Genomic DNA, 21,634 nt, shown 5'->3' on the forward strand with positions numbered 1-21,634 from the left:
TGGTATAGAAAAAGTGTTAAATAAATAAATAAATATATGCCATGGATTCACAAACTCTGTCTTTGAGGGTGCAACCCAGTCAGATTTTTAGGATATAACAGAGGTAGTGCATTCAAATAGATCTCATGTATATTCATTGTGGCAATCCCAAAAACCCGACTGGATTGCGGCCCTTGAGGGTTGAGTTTGGGATCCCCTGCTGTGTGCAATTAAAATGTGCTGCCTTCACCCATTTCTGGATCTTATTGTCAAAAGGGGGTTCTCCCATATTGGTTAAAACTCTTGTGGTACAGCCCTGCAATAACGTCGTGTAAAACCAGCATTTCCAGGTGCAAGAGTCTCTCTGAAGAATGTGTATAGTACTGTTGGAAAGTGTAGAGTGCTATGCCCTGACGTGTTTCAAGTGTTGAGTAAATTTCAAGCTTGGCAAAAATGACTCAGCTGACTCCTTTTGCTCTGTGCCCTTAATGTCATGTTATTGCTGAAGTCTACAAACTGACAAGAGCCCAACAGCAGAGCAGCTATTCAGCAAATGGACTCTCTGTGGGGTTCAGACTTCCTGGGCAAAGATGCAACCTAAATTCATCTTCATCCCAAGGCATTTAGTCAAGTTTGTGCTCCAGAATCAACACTGGTGGGAAGGTTGATTTAAAAATGAAGGGGCTGAAGAGCAGAGCAGAATGATTCATATTTGGACACTGTTTTGTTGCTATGTTTATTTCAGAGGCCATTCTCTCTCCATGCATCAAGACCATTGAACCTTTAAGGAAGAAATGTGTGTTTTGCATGTATGGCTTTTCCTTTGCATTGATAGTGTGTTAGAGAATCCCATCCTTTAGTTTTAGGATCCACTGCATAACACAAGAGTTACTAGTGGGACATAAGCTTAAATAGCAATAGAAGAATTAAAGGGAATCTTCTGGTCAAAATTCAAGGTTACCATCAGTTTTATACTCAAGCAAGTATAGATAGAGTTACCACCTGACTCCATTTGCCCAAGATAGGCTGATCCAGATGTGGTTCACTGCAACACAGGCTTCAACTTGTAATTCTCATTCACTTAAAAAAAAGAAAGGGCTATACACATTCTACATGTATTGCAATGAAGTAAAACTAGGAATGGCTCACCTACTGAAAAAAATGAGCCATCAGTAAACCTAGGCAGAATTGTTTGACGCCTTCTTCAAATCATGAAGAACAGGCTAATCTTGTCCCAGTGCATGCATGGACTTGTAGATCTGATTTTTAGACCAGGGTTGCTGTTTGTTCACTTGAATATGTAGAAGTGAGGGTCAACAAACAAGTTGTAGGTGAGGCCTTTTTATTGGAATCAGTACATTTTTGAAATAATGATTTTCTTCTGTCTGCCTTAGGAAAGAAATGTACAGCTTTGCATTTTGGGACTAAAAAATTGCGTAAGACCTTAGGTGAAAAGGATGATCCACTGACAGATTATGTACTGAGGCATTCCCTAAGGGAGCACCCCATGCTAAAGAAGCTGAAACTGGTTAGTATTTTTCTTCACTAAAGAAAATTTTGTGTGCAGCTAATAGTCATATTATAATATGATGTGGATGAGATTATATGTGATATTTGTTGTGTTCCGCGGCCGTCCGCAACCGCGTCCCCCTACCTGACTGGGCCGGCGGGCCATGCTAGGGGGCCGTGCTAGGGGCTGTGGGCCTCCGCGCACCGGCGCGGGCATCCGCGGGGGTCTCCGGGCAGGGGGCTGTCCCTGCTCCCTCCTCGCGGCGTCGGGTGGCCCCCCCCCCCGTGGGCCAAGAATCCAAGATGGCCACTGCCATCTTAGGTGCGAGGCCGCGCCCCCTCACTAGAATTAAATGGACCTAAGCCCTTTAATTACCTACAGCTGCTTCCAATGAACCAGAGCAGAGGAAGTATAAAAGGAGGCTTCCTCTGCTCATTCCTTGACTTGGCAACATCCCTGCTTGCTTCAGTGAGACTTGTACTTCGGATCCTTGTTCCTGTCTTGTCTTGGTGTTCCTGGTTCCTGACTTCGGATCAGCTAGCGGTGATTCCAGGTGTGTGACTTCGGATCGGCTAGCGGTGATTCCTGGTGTGTGGCTTCGGACTGGCAAGTGGCGATCCCTTGGTATACAACCTCGGACTGGTAAGCGACAACCCTCTGGTACGTGACCTCGGACTTCTTCTGGACCATCGTCTCCAAGGGCCCACCTAAGTCCCAGCGGCCCGGGTTCCTACGGGCTCCTCCCGCGGGGGAACACGGGCTTCCAGGGGTGAAGCTCCAGTTAGCCCTTGCACCAAACTCTCGACTCCTTGACCTCTCAAAGGTCCACCTAAGTCCCAGCAGTCCAGGTCCCTACGGACTCCTCCTGGGGGGGCCGCAGACTTCTAGTGGCGAAGAATCCATTCTTCTCCTTGACGTCACGACTCTTTGTCTGCTTCCACAATCACCTCAGTCTCCAGTGCCGAGGGTCAGCTGGTCTCATCTTCTGTTCTGCCTCGCCACCCGATAGGAGAACCTACGGATCTTCCTCCTAAGGTACACTATCCTCCTGTCGGCCCTAGGGTTCACAAGCCTGAGCATAACAGATTGCCAAGTCCATGGACCCGGCGGAGGTATCCGCCTGCCAGGCCATTCCAGGAATGGCCCAGCGCCTGATGGATCAGCAAAAGACCTTGGATGCCCTTGTCTCTGCAGTGGAGGGGCTGAACCAATGCATTGAAGCAATAAGGCCCATGAACCCCACTCTGACATCCCCGCCTGTGGCTCCGGGGGGCTGCTCTACTCCTCAGGGCCCCATGCAGGCCACCATGTGCGGTCTTGGACAAGCAACTCCCACGCAACTCCCGGAGATGCGAAGTTGTGTCGGGGATTCCTTAGCCAGTGCCAGGTCCATTTTTCCTTGTTGCCTGCTCAATTTCCTAGTGACCTGGTCAAAACCAGTTACATTATGTCCCTGCTCAACGGGAAGCCTTTGATCTGGGCCTCTCACCTATGGGAGAGAAGAGACCCGGTGTTTGGAAACTTGAACCAGTTTCTGTCCGCTTTCCGACAGATTTTAATGAGCCTGTCTGCAAACCTACCACTGTCTCAGAACTACTCCGGTTGCAACAGGGTACTCGGACAGTGGCCAAATACACAACAGAGTTCTGTACCCTGGCCGCGGAGCTAAACTGGAGAGAGGATTGCCTCCATGGGATCTTCTTGGAGGGGCTATCCTCACGCCTTCAGAATGAACTAGCAGCAAAGGAACTCCTGGACGACCTCAAAGGCATGATAGATTTGGCCAATCGAGTGGATCGTCGCATGCGGTTTCGCCTTCCGGAAGTAAAGGCAGCGAGGAGGCCCTCCCCTTCTTCCAAAGACGCATCGGGAGCCCTTCGAACACCCGCCGAGGAGCCCATGGAGTTGGGCCATGGGAGAGTTTCTTCACAGGAGCGCTGGCGGTGAATTAAGGAAGGACTTTGTTTTTAGTGCGGCGCAGTGGGCTATCAATTAGCCACATGCCCGACGCAGTCGGGAAACTTCCGGGCCTAGGACCTGAAGGAGGTCTCTTCCTGGGCCATACTTCACCTGCACCTCCACTAACGCTACCAGTGGCGTTAACATCTGCTGATGGTGAGTTCCACACCTTAGCCCTGGTGGACTCCGGCGCTGGCGGCAATTTCATTATGAAGAGCCTGGTGGAACACGTAAAGATCCCACAAGTTCGTCTTCCAGGTCCTTTGGTCATCTCCTTGATCCAAGGTAAACCTCTTCCGGAACGTGTGACACACACCACTGTTCCCGTCCAGTTGAGGGTTGGGATCCTTCATCGGGAGCAGATGTCATTCTATGTTTTGGAGTATTCCATACATCCGCTTGTCCTGGGCCTTCCCTGGCTTCAGGAGCACACTCCTCAGTTCAGCTGGAAGACCTTGCAGCTATCTCGCTGGGGGCTGAACTGTCACGGCAAATGCCTCCAATCAGTGATTCCAGTTTCCTGTTCCATTGTCTCCACCAGTCTTCAAGGCCTGCCAGCCCCCTATGCCTCGTACGCGGACATTTTTTCAAAGCAAAAGGCCGAGATACTTCCTCCTCATCGATCATTCGATTGTGCCATCAACCTCCTCCCTGGCACTGAGCCTCCTCGGGGGCACACCTATGCCCTCTTGCCTGCGGAGACGCAGGCCATGACAGAGTACATCAAAAAAAACTTGGAGAGGGGCTTCATTTGGAAATCAACGTCCCCAGCAGGGGCTGGGTTCTTCTTCATCAGAAAGAAGGACAGAAGACTTCGCCCTTGCATTGACTACCGGGGCCTGAATGCTATAATGGTCAAGGACCATTACCCCTTGCCCCTCATCTCCAAGCTCTTCGATCAGCTGCAAGGTGCGAGGATCTTCTCCAAGTTGGATCTCCGAGGGGCTTACAACCTGATCCGTATCAAGGAGGGTGATGAATGGAAGACGGCCTTCAACACCCGAGACGGCCACTATGAGTATTTAGTGATGCCGTTCGCGCTCTGTAATGCTCCGGCGGTGTTCCAGAACACCATGAACGAGATACTCTGCGATCTCTTATATCAGTGCGTGGTAGTGTACCTGGACGACATTTTGATATTCTCGGACTCTCTGGCCACTCATCATCAGCACATTGTCAAAGTATTGCAAAGACTCCGAGAACACAGACTGTATGCGAAACTTTAAAAGTGCCTTTTTGAGCAGGAGTCCCTTCCCTTCCTGGGGTACATCATCTCCAGCGAGGGTTTCTGTATGGACCCCCAGACGCTGAAGGCCATTTGGGAATGGCCACAGCCGTCTGAACTAAAGGCACTTCAACGGTTCCTGGGTTTCGCTAATTATTACCGATCATTCATACCTCACTATGCGTCCATCGTTGCCCCGATGACAGCCCTGACCCGAAAAGCCGCGGATCCCAAGAACTGGCCTCCGGAAGCGGAGGCCACCTTTCGTCGCCTCAAGGAGGCGTTTCTACAACAACCGTGCCTTCGGCATCCGGATCCGCAGCGGCGTTTGTCATCGAAGTGGACGCGTCCTCAGAAGGCGCAGGCGCCGTTCTGAGCCAGACTTTTGAAAGTCATAAGTTACACCCGTGTGCCTTCCTCTCCCACCAGTTCTGTCCAGCAGAGCGGAACTACGCCATAGGTGACAAGGAACTCTTAGCTATAAAGGTAGCCTTAGAAGAGTGGCGCCCTTGGCTAGAGGGGGTACAGCACCAGTTTACGGTCTACACAGACAATAAAAACCTTGAGTACCGGGCCAGTGACTCAATCCTCGACAGTGACTCAATCCTCGACAGGCACGTTGGGCGTTATTTTTCACCAGTTTCAGCTTTGTCCTGCGCTGTTGCCCTGCCGGAAAGAATCTCATGGCAGATGCCTTGTCATGAGTCTTCGAGACCACCGAGAACCCTGATGACCCTCAGTTTATCATCGAGCAATCACGGGTCCTACTGGCCGCCACCACGACCATCCCTCCTGGGAAAACTCTGGTTCCGCCGCACCTGCGGAAACAAGTCCTGGCGTGGGCTCATGACTCCTGTTGCTCCGGCCATCCGGGACAATCCCGGACCTTACAGACCCTGCGCCGATACTACTGGTGGCTGAAGGTCAACAAAGATGTCCGGGCTTAAGTAGAGTCCTGCCAGTCATGTGCTCGCCACAAGAGGATCCCCGGTTCCACCCCAGGCTTGCTTCAGCCTTTACCTGCACCCTCGTAACCATGGACCCATTTGGCGACTGACTTCATGGTCAATCTGCCATTATCTAGTGGCAACACGGTCATATGGATGGTCGTTGACCGGTTTAGTAAAATGGCACACTTCGTGCCACTCCCAGGGTTACCGTCCGCACCACAGCTGGCCCAGCTGTTCGTCCAGCATATCTTTAGGCTGCATGGCCTACCAAGGAGTATTCTCTCGGACTGAGGCCCTCAATTCACTGCCAGATTCTGGAGGGCCCTCTGCCAGAAGTTCGATGTCACTCTGGACTATACTTCTGCCTATCACCCTCAGACCAACGGTCTAGCTGAGAGAACGAACCAAACCTTAAAGCAGTTTCTCCGGATTTATGTAAATGAGAAGCAGGACGACTGGGCAAGTCTGCTGCCTTGGGCGGAATTTGCCCTTAACTCGCATCTTTCCACGGCTACCGGGTCATCACCATTCCAGATAGTCTATGGGAAGCAGCCACATCCGCTGCTGCCGGTTCCCATTTCCATCACGTCCCCAGTAGCCCAACTCTCAGCAGACGAACTGCATCGTCTGTGGGTCTCCACACGGCGCACATTGATTAAAGCCAGACAGGTGGCGAAAAAGTATGCCGATCAGCGATGGAGGCCGTACCCGTCTCTGAGACCGGGTCAAAAGGTCTGGCTGAGCACCCAGTTTATCCGCCTGAAGCTGCCAATAGCGCGATTGGCACCTCGATTCATTGGGTCGTTTCCCATCATTCGACGAATCGGTGCAGTATCGTACCTGTTGCGGTTGCCACCTTCGCTCAAGATACACAACACGTTCCATACCTCTCTCTTGAAGCCTCTGGTACTATCCTGGCCTTCTAGTATACCTCCAACTCCCCAACCTATTGCCTCCGAAGACGACCTCACCTATCAAGTCCGAGAGGTGTTGGATGTGAGGAAACATAAAAAGAAATGGGAGAACCTGTTAGCCTGGGAGGGGTTCGGCCCCGAAGAAAACATCTGGAAGCTGTTGGCCAACATCTTAGACCGGGGCTTGCTTGAGCAATTTCATAAAGACCATCCGTCTAAACCCAGGCCTCCGGGGAGGCGCCATAAAGAGGGGAGTACTGTTGTGTTCCGCGACCGTCCATGACCGCGTCCTCCTACCTGACTGGGCCGGCGGGCTGCCGCGGCAGCATCAGGTGGATCGCGAATGCTGGGGGCTGTGGGCCTCTGCGCGCCGGCGCGGGCATCTGCCGGGATCTCCAGGCTCGGGAGCCGTCCCCTGCTCCCTCCTCGCGGCGTCGGGTGGCCTCCCCCGCGGGCCGGGAATCCAAGATGGCCACTGCCATCTTAGGCGCAAGGCCGCACCCCCTCACTAGAATTAAAGGGACCTAAGCCCTTTAATTACCTACAGCTGCTTCCAATGAACCAGAGCAGAGGAAGTATAAAAGGAGGCTTCCTCTGCTCATTCTTTGACTTGGCAATGTCCCACGTAGTCAGGTCTGCTTGCTTCGGTGAGTCTTGTACTTCGGATCCTTGTTCCTGTCTTGTCTTGGTGTTCCTGGTTCCTGACTTCGGATCGGCTAGCGGTGATTCCTGGTGTGTGACTTCGGATCGGCTAGCGGTGATTCCTGTTGTGTGACTTCGGACTGGCAAGCGGTGATTCCTGGTGTGTGACTTCGGACTGGCAAGTGGCGATCCCTTGGTATACGACCTCGGACTGGTAAGCGACGACCCTCTGGCACGTGACCTCAGACTTCTTCTGGACCATCGTCTCCAAGGGCCCACCTAAGTCCCAGCGGCCCGGGTCCCTACGGGCTCCTCCCGGGGGGACCGCAGGCTTCCAGGGGTGAAGCTCCAGTTAGCCCTTGCACTGAATTCTTGACTCCTTGACCTCTCAAAGGTCCACCTAAGTCCCAGCGGTCCGGGTCCCTACGGGCTCCTCCTGGGGGGACCGCGAACTTCTAGTGGTGAAGACTCCATTCTTCTCCTTGACGTCACGACTCTTCATCTGCTTCCACAGTCGCCTCAGTCTCCAGTGCCGAGGGTCAGCTGGTCGCATCTTCTGTTCTGCCTCGCCACCCGACGGGAGAACCTACGGATCTTCCTCCTAAGGTACACCATCCTCCCATTGGCCCAAGGTTTCACAAGCCTGAGCATAACAATATTGGTGTGATCTCTAGAGCCAAATTAAAGTCTCAGGCAAAACTAGGGCAAGAAAGAGTGCAAAAAGCCGGCAAGTCAGTTTGTTTCTACTAGTTTAAGCAAAGTATTCCACTTGAATAAGAGTCAACTAATAGGTGAAACCTTTTTATTAGACTAACTTTGATGAACTTTCAAAACCTATGTATAGATTCTGCCCCAGGAAATAATAATCAGGGATGTGCCGCCTACATACACGCATACCATCAGTTTTGCGCACCTACTCTCCATTTGTGAGATACGAGCATACTGCTGAAACGAATGAAACAAATCGACCAACGAATGTACATCCCTAATAGTAATTGAGATAGCCCACCATTCATTTGGCATGCCCCCTACCAATCTCCCCAGAGACCTGTCACCCATTTACAGATAAAGAAATAGTGCAAATATTGAGAACAGTATTTCAGACAATATTTGAGGGGAAGTCCATTCAGATATATAATTATTTATCTACATCGACATTATGCAAGAGGAAGGCACGTAGACCAGTAACAGAGATTCTCAGCTGGCTAAAGGTTAAATACAAATGTGTTTTCCCATTCAAAATCTGATTTACTGTTGCATTCGGCGATCTACGGGCTGCTCTCACAAACCGCCAGACTTGCCTCCTCCAGCCAGGCCAACTCTGTCCCTCTCCAATGCGGCAAATGCCACCAGTTAGCCATGCAGCAGGATGCCGCCAGTGGGACATTGCCAACAGCGCACGCCTCGCCTCTGCCTAGATGCGCACAAGCACCACTTCCTGAGATTTAAAGGGACCGCGGCGAGAAAGTCCCCGTAGCCCCTAGAGATGATATTACCCACACAGCCCTATAAAAGGGTAGCTCCCCAAAAGCAACTTGCCTCAGCAACAGGTTCAGCTACTTCCTAGTAGTGCATGTTGCTTCCCAGCCTTGCCTTCTGTCTTCGTCCCAGCTTTGACTTCAGTCTCCATTCCATTCTTGTCTTCATCTTCGTTCCAACCTGTCTTCAGTCCTCATACAACTATCTTCGGTTTGTCTTCTGTCTTCGTCCCCATCTGCTTCATCCAAGTTGCCTGCCTGTTCCTGTCCACCCTGTCTGTCCGTCTCCGTCCCTTCTTCTCTTTCCTCGGATGGATACTTGTTTTGACCTCGGCCTGGACCTTGGATATGACTGACAGCTGCCTGCCTCTGACCATTGCCTGGACCCCAAATAAGTCTGTCTGGCTCCTGCCTTCAACCTAGCTTACCATGGACCTTCTCCCCTGCCATCAGCAGAGACCCCAGCTAAACCCTGCCGGCCCTGGCACCCAAAGGCTCAACCTGAGGGAAACAACTGGTATAGGTGAAGGACCTGACTGGTCTCTACTTCGCCTAGGTCCACCCGCAGACAGAACACTCAGGGCTTCTCCCTACAGGTAGAGCCAATCCTGCCTCAGCCCAAGGGTCCACAGATACAACATTTGCTTTTTATGGTATGGCCACAGAAGCCCACCCTAACCTGATGCTTGGCAGGCTTTCCAAGAGACAGAACTGGTTAACTCTAGGCTCCATAAGCACATCAGTTGATGAGGAGGGAGTGACAAATATTCCTCACCCTCTCCAATCTAGAGTATTGCTGTCAGGGATAGAAATATATTTTAAGAACTTAGGTGTCAGTCAAAAATTCATAGTTGCCAGTGTCTAATTATTTGGGCCTGGCTGTCTTGATTTAGCACAGAATTGTGGTTTTTTTCCAGTGTAGGGGCTCCTTTGCTTATTATATTCTACTCATCAAACTGTGCTCAGGCCGTTAGCCAGAAATGACTGTCTTTTCTTTACTGAGTTTCTTTTCTTTGCGTGTGACTAATATGAAACTAATTTCATGATATGGATGCCCAATTCTGTTAATTTTGCTCACAGCTGACCTTGAGCATATGTTTAAGGGTACAGTGTTTAATGTATTTTACTGTCCAGCTTTTAAAGCCCCCTTAACCGGATAAATTTTACCCGGCTAAGTCATTAGCCGGATAAAATGTATCCAGATAAAATGGAGGAGTTCTGAGGGATTCTGGGACAATGTTAACTTAGACAAATAACTTATCTGGCTAACTCTGGTATTCAAAAATCAATCAAGAGCAACAGAAGCTGCTCTGTCGCTGCAAAAATATGTTTTACAGTAAATTGCTTAACAGATTACTTTATATGAATTCAATGATGCTCGGTCAACCTACATCTAAAAGCAACCAACAGACTTGGGAAGTCGTTCATGCACCCGCTTTAAATTGAACAGTGGTTTGAAGATCACATCGGTTTTCCCCGCGAGTAAGGTAAACACCTAATAGTCCACGGATGCCATTGAATATCATTGAGACTTTAATTTCAATTCACTAAAAAAATTAAAAAAAAAAAATTGTTTGTTTGGAGGTGGTGGTAGGTTGATGATTATAACCAATCGTATATTGGTGCTGGGACACCTACACTATATATGAAACCTTCCACTCCTCCTATAAATATATTTTCAGTTTTCTTAAAAATCTTTTTTGAAAATTAATAGCTCCACAGAGTGTAGGTTGACCGAGCATCATTGAATTCATATAAAGTAATCTGTTAAGCAATTTACTGTAAAACATATTTTTGCAGTGACAGAGCAGCTTCTGTTGCTCTTGATTGATTTTTGATTCTATTGGATCGCTGTTTGCTGTGGTGGTCGTTTTTTGAGATTTATTTGGGTTTAACTCTGGTACTCAGCATTAGCCCAATAAGTTATAAGGTTGAGTCCAGTTTCTCGCATTAGCTCATATTTGCATCTGGTTTTCTTTTGAAGCGTACCATGGAAGAACCAGAGGGGATGATGATGGTGTGTTGTGATCAAGCTCAGCTCATGGCAAACCTAGCAAAACTCATCAGTGCCAAGAAAGTAATTGAGATAGGTGAGAACGTATCCTTCATATTGATCAAAAGACCAATTAAGAAAATACAAGTATGCCCGCTTTTCCCCTTAAGAACTGCCTCCTATGCAGCTCTTAGTAAAGGAGTATGTTGGGGGAAATGGATATAATTTTCATTTTGGGAGCAGTTTTCAACAGAGTAGTTCCCTTTTGAATTCATAAGCCCAAGTATGCATGTACAAGTGGCATACCTGCTTAGCTGTAGGTCAATCGAGGGTAAAGCAGCATGCATATATTTGGAGAGTCCATGTACGCATGCTGGTTTCTCCCCGATGTAAACACACTTTTTTTTTTTAAACCAGCCAAAAATACACAAGTTGTGAAAGCCCTCACTTAGGGGTAGATCTTTAAAAAATACGCAATCGCGTACTTTTGTTCGCGCACCAGGCGCGAACAAAAGTACGCTGGATTTTATAAGATACGCGCGTAGCCGCGCGTATCTTATAAAATCCGGGGTCGGCGCGCACAAGGGGGTGCACATTTGTGCAACCTGCGCGCGCCGAGCCCAGCGCGCGCTGCCTGTTCCCTCTGAGGCCGCTCCGATTACGGAGCGGCCTCGGAGGGAACTTTCCTTCACCCTCCCCCCACCTTCCTCTCCCTTCCCCTACCTAACCCACCCCCCCGGCCCTATCTAAAAACCCCCCCCCACACCTTTGTCGGCAAAGTTACGCCTGCTGAAAGCAGGCCCTCCCGCCCCTTTTTGAAAGCCCCGGGACTTACGCGCGTCCCGGGGCTTTAGGCGCGCCGGCCTTTTAAAATCCACCCCATATGCTTTTAGCCACTTTGAGGGGGACCATACTCAAGCAGGGCAATCTACCCAGATACATGCCTTTGAAAATTGTCCTCTTTATTGTCATATTGTTGCCTGTAGCACTCATCACAGAAGCAGATGATTCTTAACCTGACTTCATACTGTCCTGAAGGATGTCTTTTTGGTTGCTGGGTGGAGAGACCAAGACAAGTGTACAGATTTCTGAAGTTATTTTCGCTTTGACACAGCTCAGTCTAACTGAGATCATAAATATCTTTCTTATCAAACTGCCAGTAACTCAGAGTAAGACTAATTAACCAATACAGGCACACTGTAAATAAGGGAGCAGCAGATACTGTAACAAACAATGTACTGTTACTTGTTGCTTTAACAAAAGCTTGTTTTAAAACAGAAAACCTCAGTATACATCTGAGTACAATATCTCATGTGGAACACCATCAACTGTACACTATGAAATAAGTGTCAGTGGATTGCTTTACCAAAATGATGTCATTTGTTGAATTAACAGGAACGTCTGCTATTTTAAACAAACAAACCTCAGCACAAACATCTGCATATCTCCTAAACATCTGCAGGACCCTCCATCTGTAAGGATATCTCGGAGAAGAGATCTTACAGTAGATTATCAGATTTAACCAACAATCTTATGATACAAATTCAGTGATTTTAGGGTGCAGATTCAAGATACTTTTATGAAGTAGTTAATTCTTTTATTAGCAGCATATATGAGAAATAAGGATAATAAGGTACAATTATTTCTTTGGGTTTTGTTTGTTACAATTTCGATGTTAGTTTACAGTGTGAGCACTGTCATATACAATAAGCAAAGAATATAGACTATTCACGCTTAACTTGCATTCAAAATTATGCAATTGCAATCCAGAAAACCCCAGCTGTGAAGCAATCTGAACCAGTGTTCCCACCCGTTGAAGTACTGCGTCCATCCCGGGTCACTCCTGAAACAGGATGCTGCCTCACATCCAAGGGAATGGATCCATTTCCCTTTATCCTGGATGACAGATAAAACCCCAAAATTTCACAGATGTCTCTGTGAGGTATGACCACAGCAAGGTAAAAATCACTAATTGGTCAGGGTAAATCTGATAAACAGTTGCATGCACTTTAATGTGCAACTATGTTGAGTAAATCTCAGTCTTTAGCTTGCAAGTCACAATGGTAGTGACAGCACAATCACTTCTGGAATCACAGCTGTCAGACCATTTTCCAGAAGTCCGTGAAGGAAATCACGGTTAAGAAAAACATTTGGTCAAAGGTATAATCTGCAGAAAGTTCATTTAAACGATGTCAGACATCCAAGATCATCTGTCTGACATTAAAGTTCATCTGTCTGTCTCCTCCCATGTAACTCAGAATGTCTTTTGGATATCCAGCTCCATAGGGTTCCAACTTTGCTCCGGATTGGACATTGCCATCTGCTATAGGTACAAGATTGGTGGGATGCAGATAATGTCATCAATGTCTCAGTGCATAGGAATATTCTTAGGCTCATTAGAGTTCATCAGCAAATCGCAGGTGTTAAAAAAATGGCCGCTTCATGGCTGGCTTCAAGCTGGATACACAGTCTTTACCGAGGACATGTTCTCAGTTCTGGTCTAAGGTTTCTTCTCATTTGGGAGGTGCTGACAGCTCTCTGATAAGAAGAAACAAACACATTCTTTTCTCCTCTGTGTGAAAAACAGTCTTATAAAAAGTCTGCCAAAAATATCACATGGCCACAAAACTCCATTTTGTCTTCCTCTTCAGGCTTGCACTTTGGTTCAGTCTGTGTGCAGTAATAGACCCAAATGTTCATGATACACATCCTGTTTTAGGGTTACTGGTGTCTACCCCACAGTACCATAGTAAATGATGGCAGAAAAGACCTAAATAGCCCATCCAGTCTGCCCAGCAAGGTATTTAGGGTTGTAACTGTTGCTCCATGCAAATTACTCCTATGCCTTCTTGGAAGCACAATGCAGTCTTTTCACTGCTGTTTTGGGCTGAACTGCCACACTGTGCAGACTAACTTAGTGCTTCGTTAACAGATTGAGTCCATGAGAAAGTGTCTGTAACTTTCCTATCCTCTCCCTTTCCAGGAAACTGGAAACTTAACCTCGCTCCCTAAACCCTGGGATCAACTGAAAGTTACCAGCTCAGGGTCTTGTTAGAGAAATAGACAGGAAACGAGTACGTGTTTATCCCATGGCTTTTTGAATTCCGTTATCATTTTTGTCTCCATCACCTCCTCTGCGAGCGCATTACAGGCATCCACTGCCCTCTCCATGAAAAAAATATTTCCTGTCATAGTCCCTGAGCAGGACCGGATTAACGCGACCTGACGCCCTAAGCACAGACCAACAATGGTGCCCCTTCAGCCCTTCCGTTGCTTAACTGACAAGACATTAAGATTCAGTAAGTCCTGAAGGTGAAATAAGAGGTTAAAAATTCAGTTTTCTTCTAGGCCAGACCCTACAACTATATCAAATATAAACTTTTTTTAATTTTTTTATTTATTTAACACTAAATAGCAATAAGCATTATAAGCAAATTATTTACTTATAACTAGAGGCAATAGAAAAAAATAAACATTTTTCCCGTCAATAGCAGGGTTGAATTAGCTATGCTGTCATGGGATCTGTCAATCAGGTCCGGGAGGCGGAAATTTACCAAGCAGAGATTAGATTTTAGCTCCCTGCGGCTGCGCGTGTGTTCCCGCGCAGGAAAGTAACAGATTCTCCTCAGTCTGTTTGTTCCGCAAGCGGGATCGCACACAGGGCTGATTTCTCCTCGTTTTATTATTTTTCTTACAATGTCAAAAAAGTCGGGGTTTAAACCCTGTAATTGTGGCAAGGTAATGTCGGTCATGGATGGACATGACCGATGTCACCAATACCTGGAGCCAGAGCACGATTTAAAAAATTGTGAATTTTGTGCCCAAATGTCCCCAAGAGCCCAAAAACAACAGGCGTATAGGACACTGAAACTGTTCAGTTTTTCGGAGCCATCGGAGGCTCATTCTTCACCTGGCCCCTCGACAACTACAGCTCCATCTCAAAAACGAGCATCGTCGTGGGATCCTCAACCCTCCAGGCTTGGAGATAAGGACTTGCCGAGCCGACATAGGCCATCGGATCTGATATACCGACAGAGCCTCAGAGATCGGCGCAGGATCCACAGGAACAACCACACGAACCATATTCCCCTTCTGAGGACTTGACATACCCAAAAATTTTAGAAAAATTGGGCACGATATTGCATCTTGAGGTCCAAAAGGAGACAGACCCTAGATCAGAAACTTTTGGTCTCCTAAAGATTTTCGATACTCCGGGAGAGCCAACATCTCTTCCACCACATGAACTATTGCATACCTTCTTACAGAAATCTTGGGAAACACCTTACTTTCTGTCAGCGGTTTCAAAGAAAACGGATATAAAGTTTCGTATGCGAAAAACATCAGCTTACTCTATGCCACATCTACCACATGCTTCAATTGTGGTAGTGTCTGCAATGCAAAGATTCAAAAAAGTAAAGTCGCATACCTCATATCCTCTGGGCAAAGACAACCGATATTTAGATAAGTTTGGCAGGAAGATGTACCACAACTCAATATTGAAAGCCCGCATTATGCACGATCAATTCTATATGGTACAAAACCTATATGAGTGCATACAAGCCACAAAAGATATGCTTTCCTCGACGGCTGATCAGGTACCACCGCCTCTTCATGACATGGAGGAGTGTTCTTGACACCTTCTGTGATCTATATATGAGGGATTTGAAACATCTTCTAGGGCGCCTGCAACAGCTATCACATTACGTAGGATAGCATGGTTATGTTCTAGTACGATACGAGAAGATTTACATGAGAAACTAACGAACCTCCTGTGTACAGGAGACAACCTGTTCGGAGAACGTTTTCAAGACACAGACAGCAAATTAAAAGAGGAGGCTCTAGCAGTCCAATCCTTAACATCACAACCTCACTACTCGACCACACGTCGTTATGTGGGATCTACTCGTAGACAATTCTATGCCCGTAGACCTTACAGGTCTTATCAATCCTTTCGTACACAGACGTATCCATCTTACCAGTGTCCTCCGCCGCAACAAAACAACCCGACTCAACGTAGGGGTAAGCCAGGTAACCAGAGACAGCAGACACAACAGCCAGCTACTGCAGTAAAAGCAACTCCATCTTTTTAATAACCCAGCCACCACCACTACATCAAGCACCACCTGGCAGAATTCATTCTTGCCTGGCAGTCTGGGAGAGAATAACAACCGATCACTGGGTTTTAGAGATAGTACGACATGGCTACCAACTCCAATTTACCACAAAACCCATACTACCTCACCTTTCCACTCTAAAGAGTCAAAGCTTCCAACCACAACTGGGGAAGGAAATTGCTTTGCTTCGCAAACAGCAGGCCAATCGACGGATTTTCCCGGAGACCCGACAAACAGGGTTTTATTCCCCATACTTCCTCATACCCAAGAAGTCGGGTGGCCTTCGCCCCATATTAAATCTACGGGAATTGAACAAATTCCTGACCAAAGAGAAATTCAAGATGGTATCGTTGAAATCGATCCTACCTCTGATTCAACCCAATAACTGGATGTGTTCCATCAATCTGAAAGATGCTTACACACATATTCCAATCCAACCATCCTCTTGGCGTTACCTATGCTTTCGCTACAGTCATCAACACTACCAATACAAAGTTCTCCCCTTTGGACTATCGGCTGCACCCAGGGTTTTCACCAAATGCATGGTTGTGGTAGTGGCTCATCTCTGACAACAGGGTATGACCATCTTTCCATATCTGGACGATTGGCTAATAATAGCCTCGACCCCAGACATCTTACTCGATCACCTCCGATGGGTGATACAGTGCTTACAGGAATTGAGACTAGTGATCAATTTTCAGAAATCACATCTCCAACCAACACAACGACTACAGTTTATAGGAGCAGGCCTGGACACTGTTCGCAACCGGGCATATCTCCCAACAGAAAGAATAACACAACTACGTCAACTTCTCTACTCGTTGAACAACACTCAAAGGCCATCAGCGAGACAAAATTTGGTAGTCCTCGGCCACATGGCGGCGGCTATTTTCACTATGCCCAACACCAGGCTACACATGAGATGCCTGCAATGGAGACTAAAACGTCAATGGAAACAACACTCACAACCATTGACACAGAAGTTATTGTTGACCTCCAAGATGAAACAGGACATAACATGGTGGCTTCTAGACTCCACCCTGTCCAAAGGAGCATTATTCAGTCCTCCTCCTCACAACGCAGTTTTAACCACAGATGCGACTCGCAAGGGATGGGGAGCACATCTCGAGATTTACGAAACCCAAGGGTTATAGACAATCTCCGAGCAGACCCTACAGATAAATTTATTGGAGCTCAGAGCAATTCGAAATGCATTACAAGTGTTTCAAGATCACTTAAAGGGCCGTAGGGTCATGATCTACACAGACAATCAAGTGGCAATGTTTTATATAAACAAGCAAGGAGGGTCCGGTTTATGGTCCCTTTGCAAGGAGACCCTGACAATCTTCAAACATGCTCACCAACATTGCATACATCTGCAAGCAACTTACCTACAGGAGTAGGTAAGTTAACAAGAGCGGACAAGCTAAGTCGCATCTTTCATCCTCACGAATGGACACTCAATTCAGAGGTAGCCCAAGACATTTTCATGCAATGGGGGATGCCTACGATAGATCTCTTCGCAACAGAGATCAACGCTCAGATTCCCAAATTCTGCTCGATAAGACCAAGTCGGTTCAGGATCGCCCAGGATGCCTTCCTCATTCCATGGACAACAGGCCTCCTGTATGCCTTTCCCCCCCATACCACTCATAACAAGGACACTTCAGAAGTGCATAGCAGACAAAGCTCAAGTGATATTCATAGCTCCAGCCTGGCCAAGGCAACCGTGGTACAGTTTCCTTCTCCGACTGTCCATCACGGACCCCATTCGGTTACCAAGTCGTCCAGATCTTCTGTTCCAAGATCAAGGACGTTTCTACACCCGCTACACTCATCTCTCCATTTGACAGCATGGAGATTGAGAGGCTCCTTTTAACAGAACAGGGAGTTTCCACTTCGGCACAATCCATTTTGTTAGAATCCAGGAAACCCTCAACAAGGAAAAACTATAGCTATAAATGGAAACGATACTCGACCTGGTGCACTTCTAACGGATTATCTACATAGACTGTACACAGCTGGTCTTGCAACATCATCCATTAGAGTTCATCTCAGTGCCATAGCGGCATATCACAGATCACTTAACAATATTCCTATTTCCAATCACTCCTTACTATCTCGTTTTATCAAGGGGTTAACTCACCTTCGTCCTCCAATCTCAAAACCTCCAGTTCCGTGGAACCTCAACATAGTTCTTGAACAGCTTATGTTTCCCCCGTTTGAGCCCATGGACTCAGCACATATTCAATACCTCACATGGAAGGTGGTGGTACTGGTTGCAATAACATCAGCACGACGAGTCAGTGAATTACAGGCCTTGGTCCATTATTCTCCGTATTTACAGTTTCATCACCAAAAGGTGGTTCTCCGAACTCACCCGTCCTTCTTACCAAAAGTGGTTTCTCAATTCATCTCAATCAGACCATAGAATTACCCATCTTTTTCCCTAAACCTCATTCAAATGACAGAGAAAAATTATTGCATACACTAGATTGCAAAAGAGCTTTAGCATACTACAAAGAAAGAACAAACTCGGACTCCCGAGTTTCTCAACTCTTTGTCTCTTTCGACCCAAAGGCGCCTGGACTACCGGTGGCTAAACACACCATCTCCAGCTGGATAGCACAGTGCATCAAATTTTGTTACGACAAACAGAAGCTACAGATGCATTCTGTTCCCAAAGCTCATCAAGTTAGAGCAGTGGCGGCCTCCTTGGCACACCTTAAACATGTACAACCCATAGACATTTGTAAGGCAGCTACATAGTCTTCGCTCCATACCTTCACATCGCACTACTGCCTTGATCAACAAGCAGCCGCTGATGCGAAGATAGGGCACGCAATCTTCCAATCTCTATCCTCTGGTACACAGTGACTGCCACACTGTTCATGATCACGTACAAACATACATAGCATAACCAACGTGATCGGGAGCTTGGGACTCCCATGACAGCATGGCTAATTCAGGCCTGCTATCGACAGGAAAAAGCAAGTTTGCTTACCGTAAACGGTGTTTCCGTAGATAGCAGGATGAATTAGCCATGCTGATCCACCCTCCTCCCTGGCAGTCACCGTCTTTCGACTACAATAGAGCTTAATCACAGTCTGAGGAGAATCTGTTACTTTCCTGCGCGGGAACATACGCGCAGCCGCAGAGAGCTAAAATCTAATCTCTGCTTGGTAAAGCTCCGCCTCCCGGACCTGATTGACAGATCCCACGACAGCATGGCTAATTCATCCTGCTATCTACGGAAACACCGTTTACGATAAGCAAACTTGCTTTTCCACACTCTTTGGTTCTCCCCCCTTCCTTTGGTGCCCAATGCAGGTGCTTATTTTGCTTAATGGTTAATCCAGGGCTATCCCTGAGTCTACCCACTTGAAGCTTTATATCATGACCCCTAGTTTTACAGGTTTCTTTCCTTTGGAAAAGGTTTATTTCTAGTGCATTATTTAAATACCTTTAAGTTATTTAAATGCCTCTCTCAAATCTCCATCTCCCTTTTCCTCTAAGATAACATATATTTTCCTAGCGTGTAGCCAGATGGACTCAGAACAAGTGGGTATAGTGTGCTCGTGCTAGCAGTTGGAGACGGATCTGACGTCAGCACGGGTACATATACCCCCACAGGAAGTGAAGCCACTCAGTAATTTCCGTCTCCAAAGCAGTTTGGAGAGCCTGCACGCTCGCTGAGCGTGTTTTCCAATACTACTTTCTACTTTCCAAATTTCTCAAACGACGAGCCCCGCACTCCTGCGGTGATACCCTCAGGTCCCTCCCCCAGTCGAGTTTCCCATGGTGATTTCCGTGGTCCCTCGGAGGTTTTAGGCCTCGGTCCAGTGGCCGAATCGCGGCAGGGATCTAGCCCCCGAGCGAGAAGGGCTCGGGCCTGGCTGAGAGGCGCCTCGGTCCCGGCGTGGACTTAGCCCCGAGCGAGACGAGTTCGGCGGCTTAGAGGCAGCGGGTGCACTTCCTCGAGCGCGGCGGTGAAGGTACTTCCCCTCTCCCCCCGCAGCCGGAGACCGCCCGGGTTACAGCCGGGAAGCGCCGAGGATCAGGTAAGGCGTACATCTCTTACTTTTGGTCTCCGTGGTACGAGGATCGGCGGTGTTGCCTGCATGCGGCACGCTGTGGAGGTTGCCATTTGTCTGCCTTGTTCAGGTATTGAGCGCCCACAGATAGGCGCACATGGATAGGCGCCTGTGGATAGGCGCACAATGCAGCATATATATTGCTAAGCGTATGTTAAGCGCATATTGTATATTATTGAGCGCATATTGTTTATTATTTAGCGCATATTGCTAAACGCATATTATTGAGCGCATATTGTTTATTATTGAGCGCATATTGCTGATCGCATATTATTGAGCGCCTACTGTTTATCATTGAGCGCATATTGCTGTACGCATATTATTGAGCGCATATTGTTTATTATTGAGCGCATATTGCTGATCGCATATTATTGAGCGCATACTGTTTATCATTGAGCGCATATTGCTGTACGCATATTATTGAGCGCATATTGTTTATTATTGAGCGTATATTGATGAACGCATATTATTGAGCGCATACTGTTGAGTATTGAGCGCATACTGCTGAACGCATACTATTGAGCGCATATTGTTCTTGGGCTCATATTATTCTTGAGCGCATATTGCTGACAGCATAAGCGCCGGCGCCATGGAACACTTAAATGCTCCGGTGTCTCTAGAGGCGGCACCTCCTGATTCCGGTGTGAAAGCTCTTGGCATGTGCTCAGAGTGCCAGCTTAGAGCCACGCAGAGCGAGGAGACAAACTCCCTTTGTGCCCAATGTGAGGAGGCAGTGGGAGCCTCGGGCCAGGACCAGTCTCAACCGAGTTTACCGACAGTTCCCCAGGGGCCACCCTGGATCTAGCGGGCCGTCTCGAACAGCCAGGAATCCCGGGGGACCTGGTACCCCGACGGCTGGAGACCGCTTCCATTTCCTGGGTGGACTTATTTAAGGGGATCCACGCCTTTGTACAGATGCAGTCGGCTTCCCGTCCTGGACCCGCTGCTGCTCCAGCTGACCCTGCCCCCGGACCTTCTCGCCCTTATCGTGAGCACCAGCCTCCGGGCAGTCCGGCTCATGTGGACCCTGATATCTCGGAGGACGAGTCCGAACCCCCTGAGGAGGGGGAACTTCCCTCGGGGATAGAGCCATATCGAACTATGAGGCGGTTCTTTCCCAAGGAAGATCTCTCCGACCTGGTCTCTCAGTGCCTGACGGAGTTGGCTATTCCAGGCCCCAGCACCATGGAGGCATCTACGCAGAACCCCCTGCTGGAGGGTCTTCGTCCCACAGCCCACCATTTCCCCTTCCTGCAAGTGGCGCAACAGCTGATAGATTTGGAGTGTAATGCGCCGGAGGCCTCGTTCAAAGGGGGTCGGGCCCTGTCCGGCATGTACCCCCTGGACCCAGCAAACAAGGATATGCTGGTGTGCCCTAAGGTGGACGCCTTGGTTAGCGCTGTGGTCAGGCGCACTACCATTCCAGTGGAGGGGGGGGGGGGCGGCCCTCAAGGAGGCTCATGACCGACGCCTGGACGCCATCCTGAAACAAACCTTTGAGGTGGCAGCTCTGTCTCTATGAATCGCAACCTGCTGCACAGTGGTGACGCGTTCCTGTTTGTCACAGGTCCGGAACAATGATCCAGCAGCGGACATGGAGTCAGCTCTCTCGTTCCTTACGGATGCCGCCTCCGGCCTAGTCCGTACAACAGCCAAGGGGGTTTTATCCTCAGTAGCAGCCAGGAGGCAGCTCTGGATTCGGAATTGGTCAGCCGATGCTCCTTCTAAGATACGTCTCACTAGAATGCCGTTCAAGGGTTCTCTCCTGTTCGGCAG

At 48.2% G+C, this 21,634-nt stretch overlaps 1 protein-coding gene across 2 annotated transcripts in view; it reads left to right on the top strand.

Moving 5' to 3' along the window:
- COMTD1 (catechol-O-methyltransferase domain containing 1) overlaps positions 1 to 21,634 on the top strand; it is a 73,436-nt gene that overhangs the window by 20,115 nt on the left and 31,687 nt on the right. For both annotated transcript variants that reach the window (XR_003857826.1, XM_029609520.1), the window contains exons 2-3: positions 1,374 to 1,507; positions 10,642 to 10,747. Coding sequence is in view for 1 of the 2 variants with exons in the window: in XM_029609520.1 (XP_029465380.1) it covers positions 1,374 to 1,507; positions 10,642 to 10,747 (240 nt within the window). In the remaining variant the exon portion in view is untranslated. The remainder of the gene's footprint in view (positions 1 to 1,373; positions 1,508 to 10,641; positions 10,748 to 21,634) is intronic.

Source organism: Rhinatrema bivittatum, chromosome 7 (genome assembly GCF_901001135.1).
Source record: "Rhinatrema bivittatum chromosome 7, aRhiBiv1.1, whole genome shotgun sequence".
Lineage (NCBI taxonomy): Eukaryota > Metazoa > Chordata > Amphibia > Gymnophiona > Rhinatrematidae > Rhinatrema > Rhinatrema bivittatum.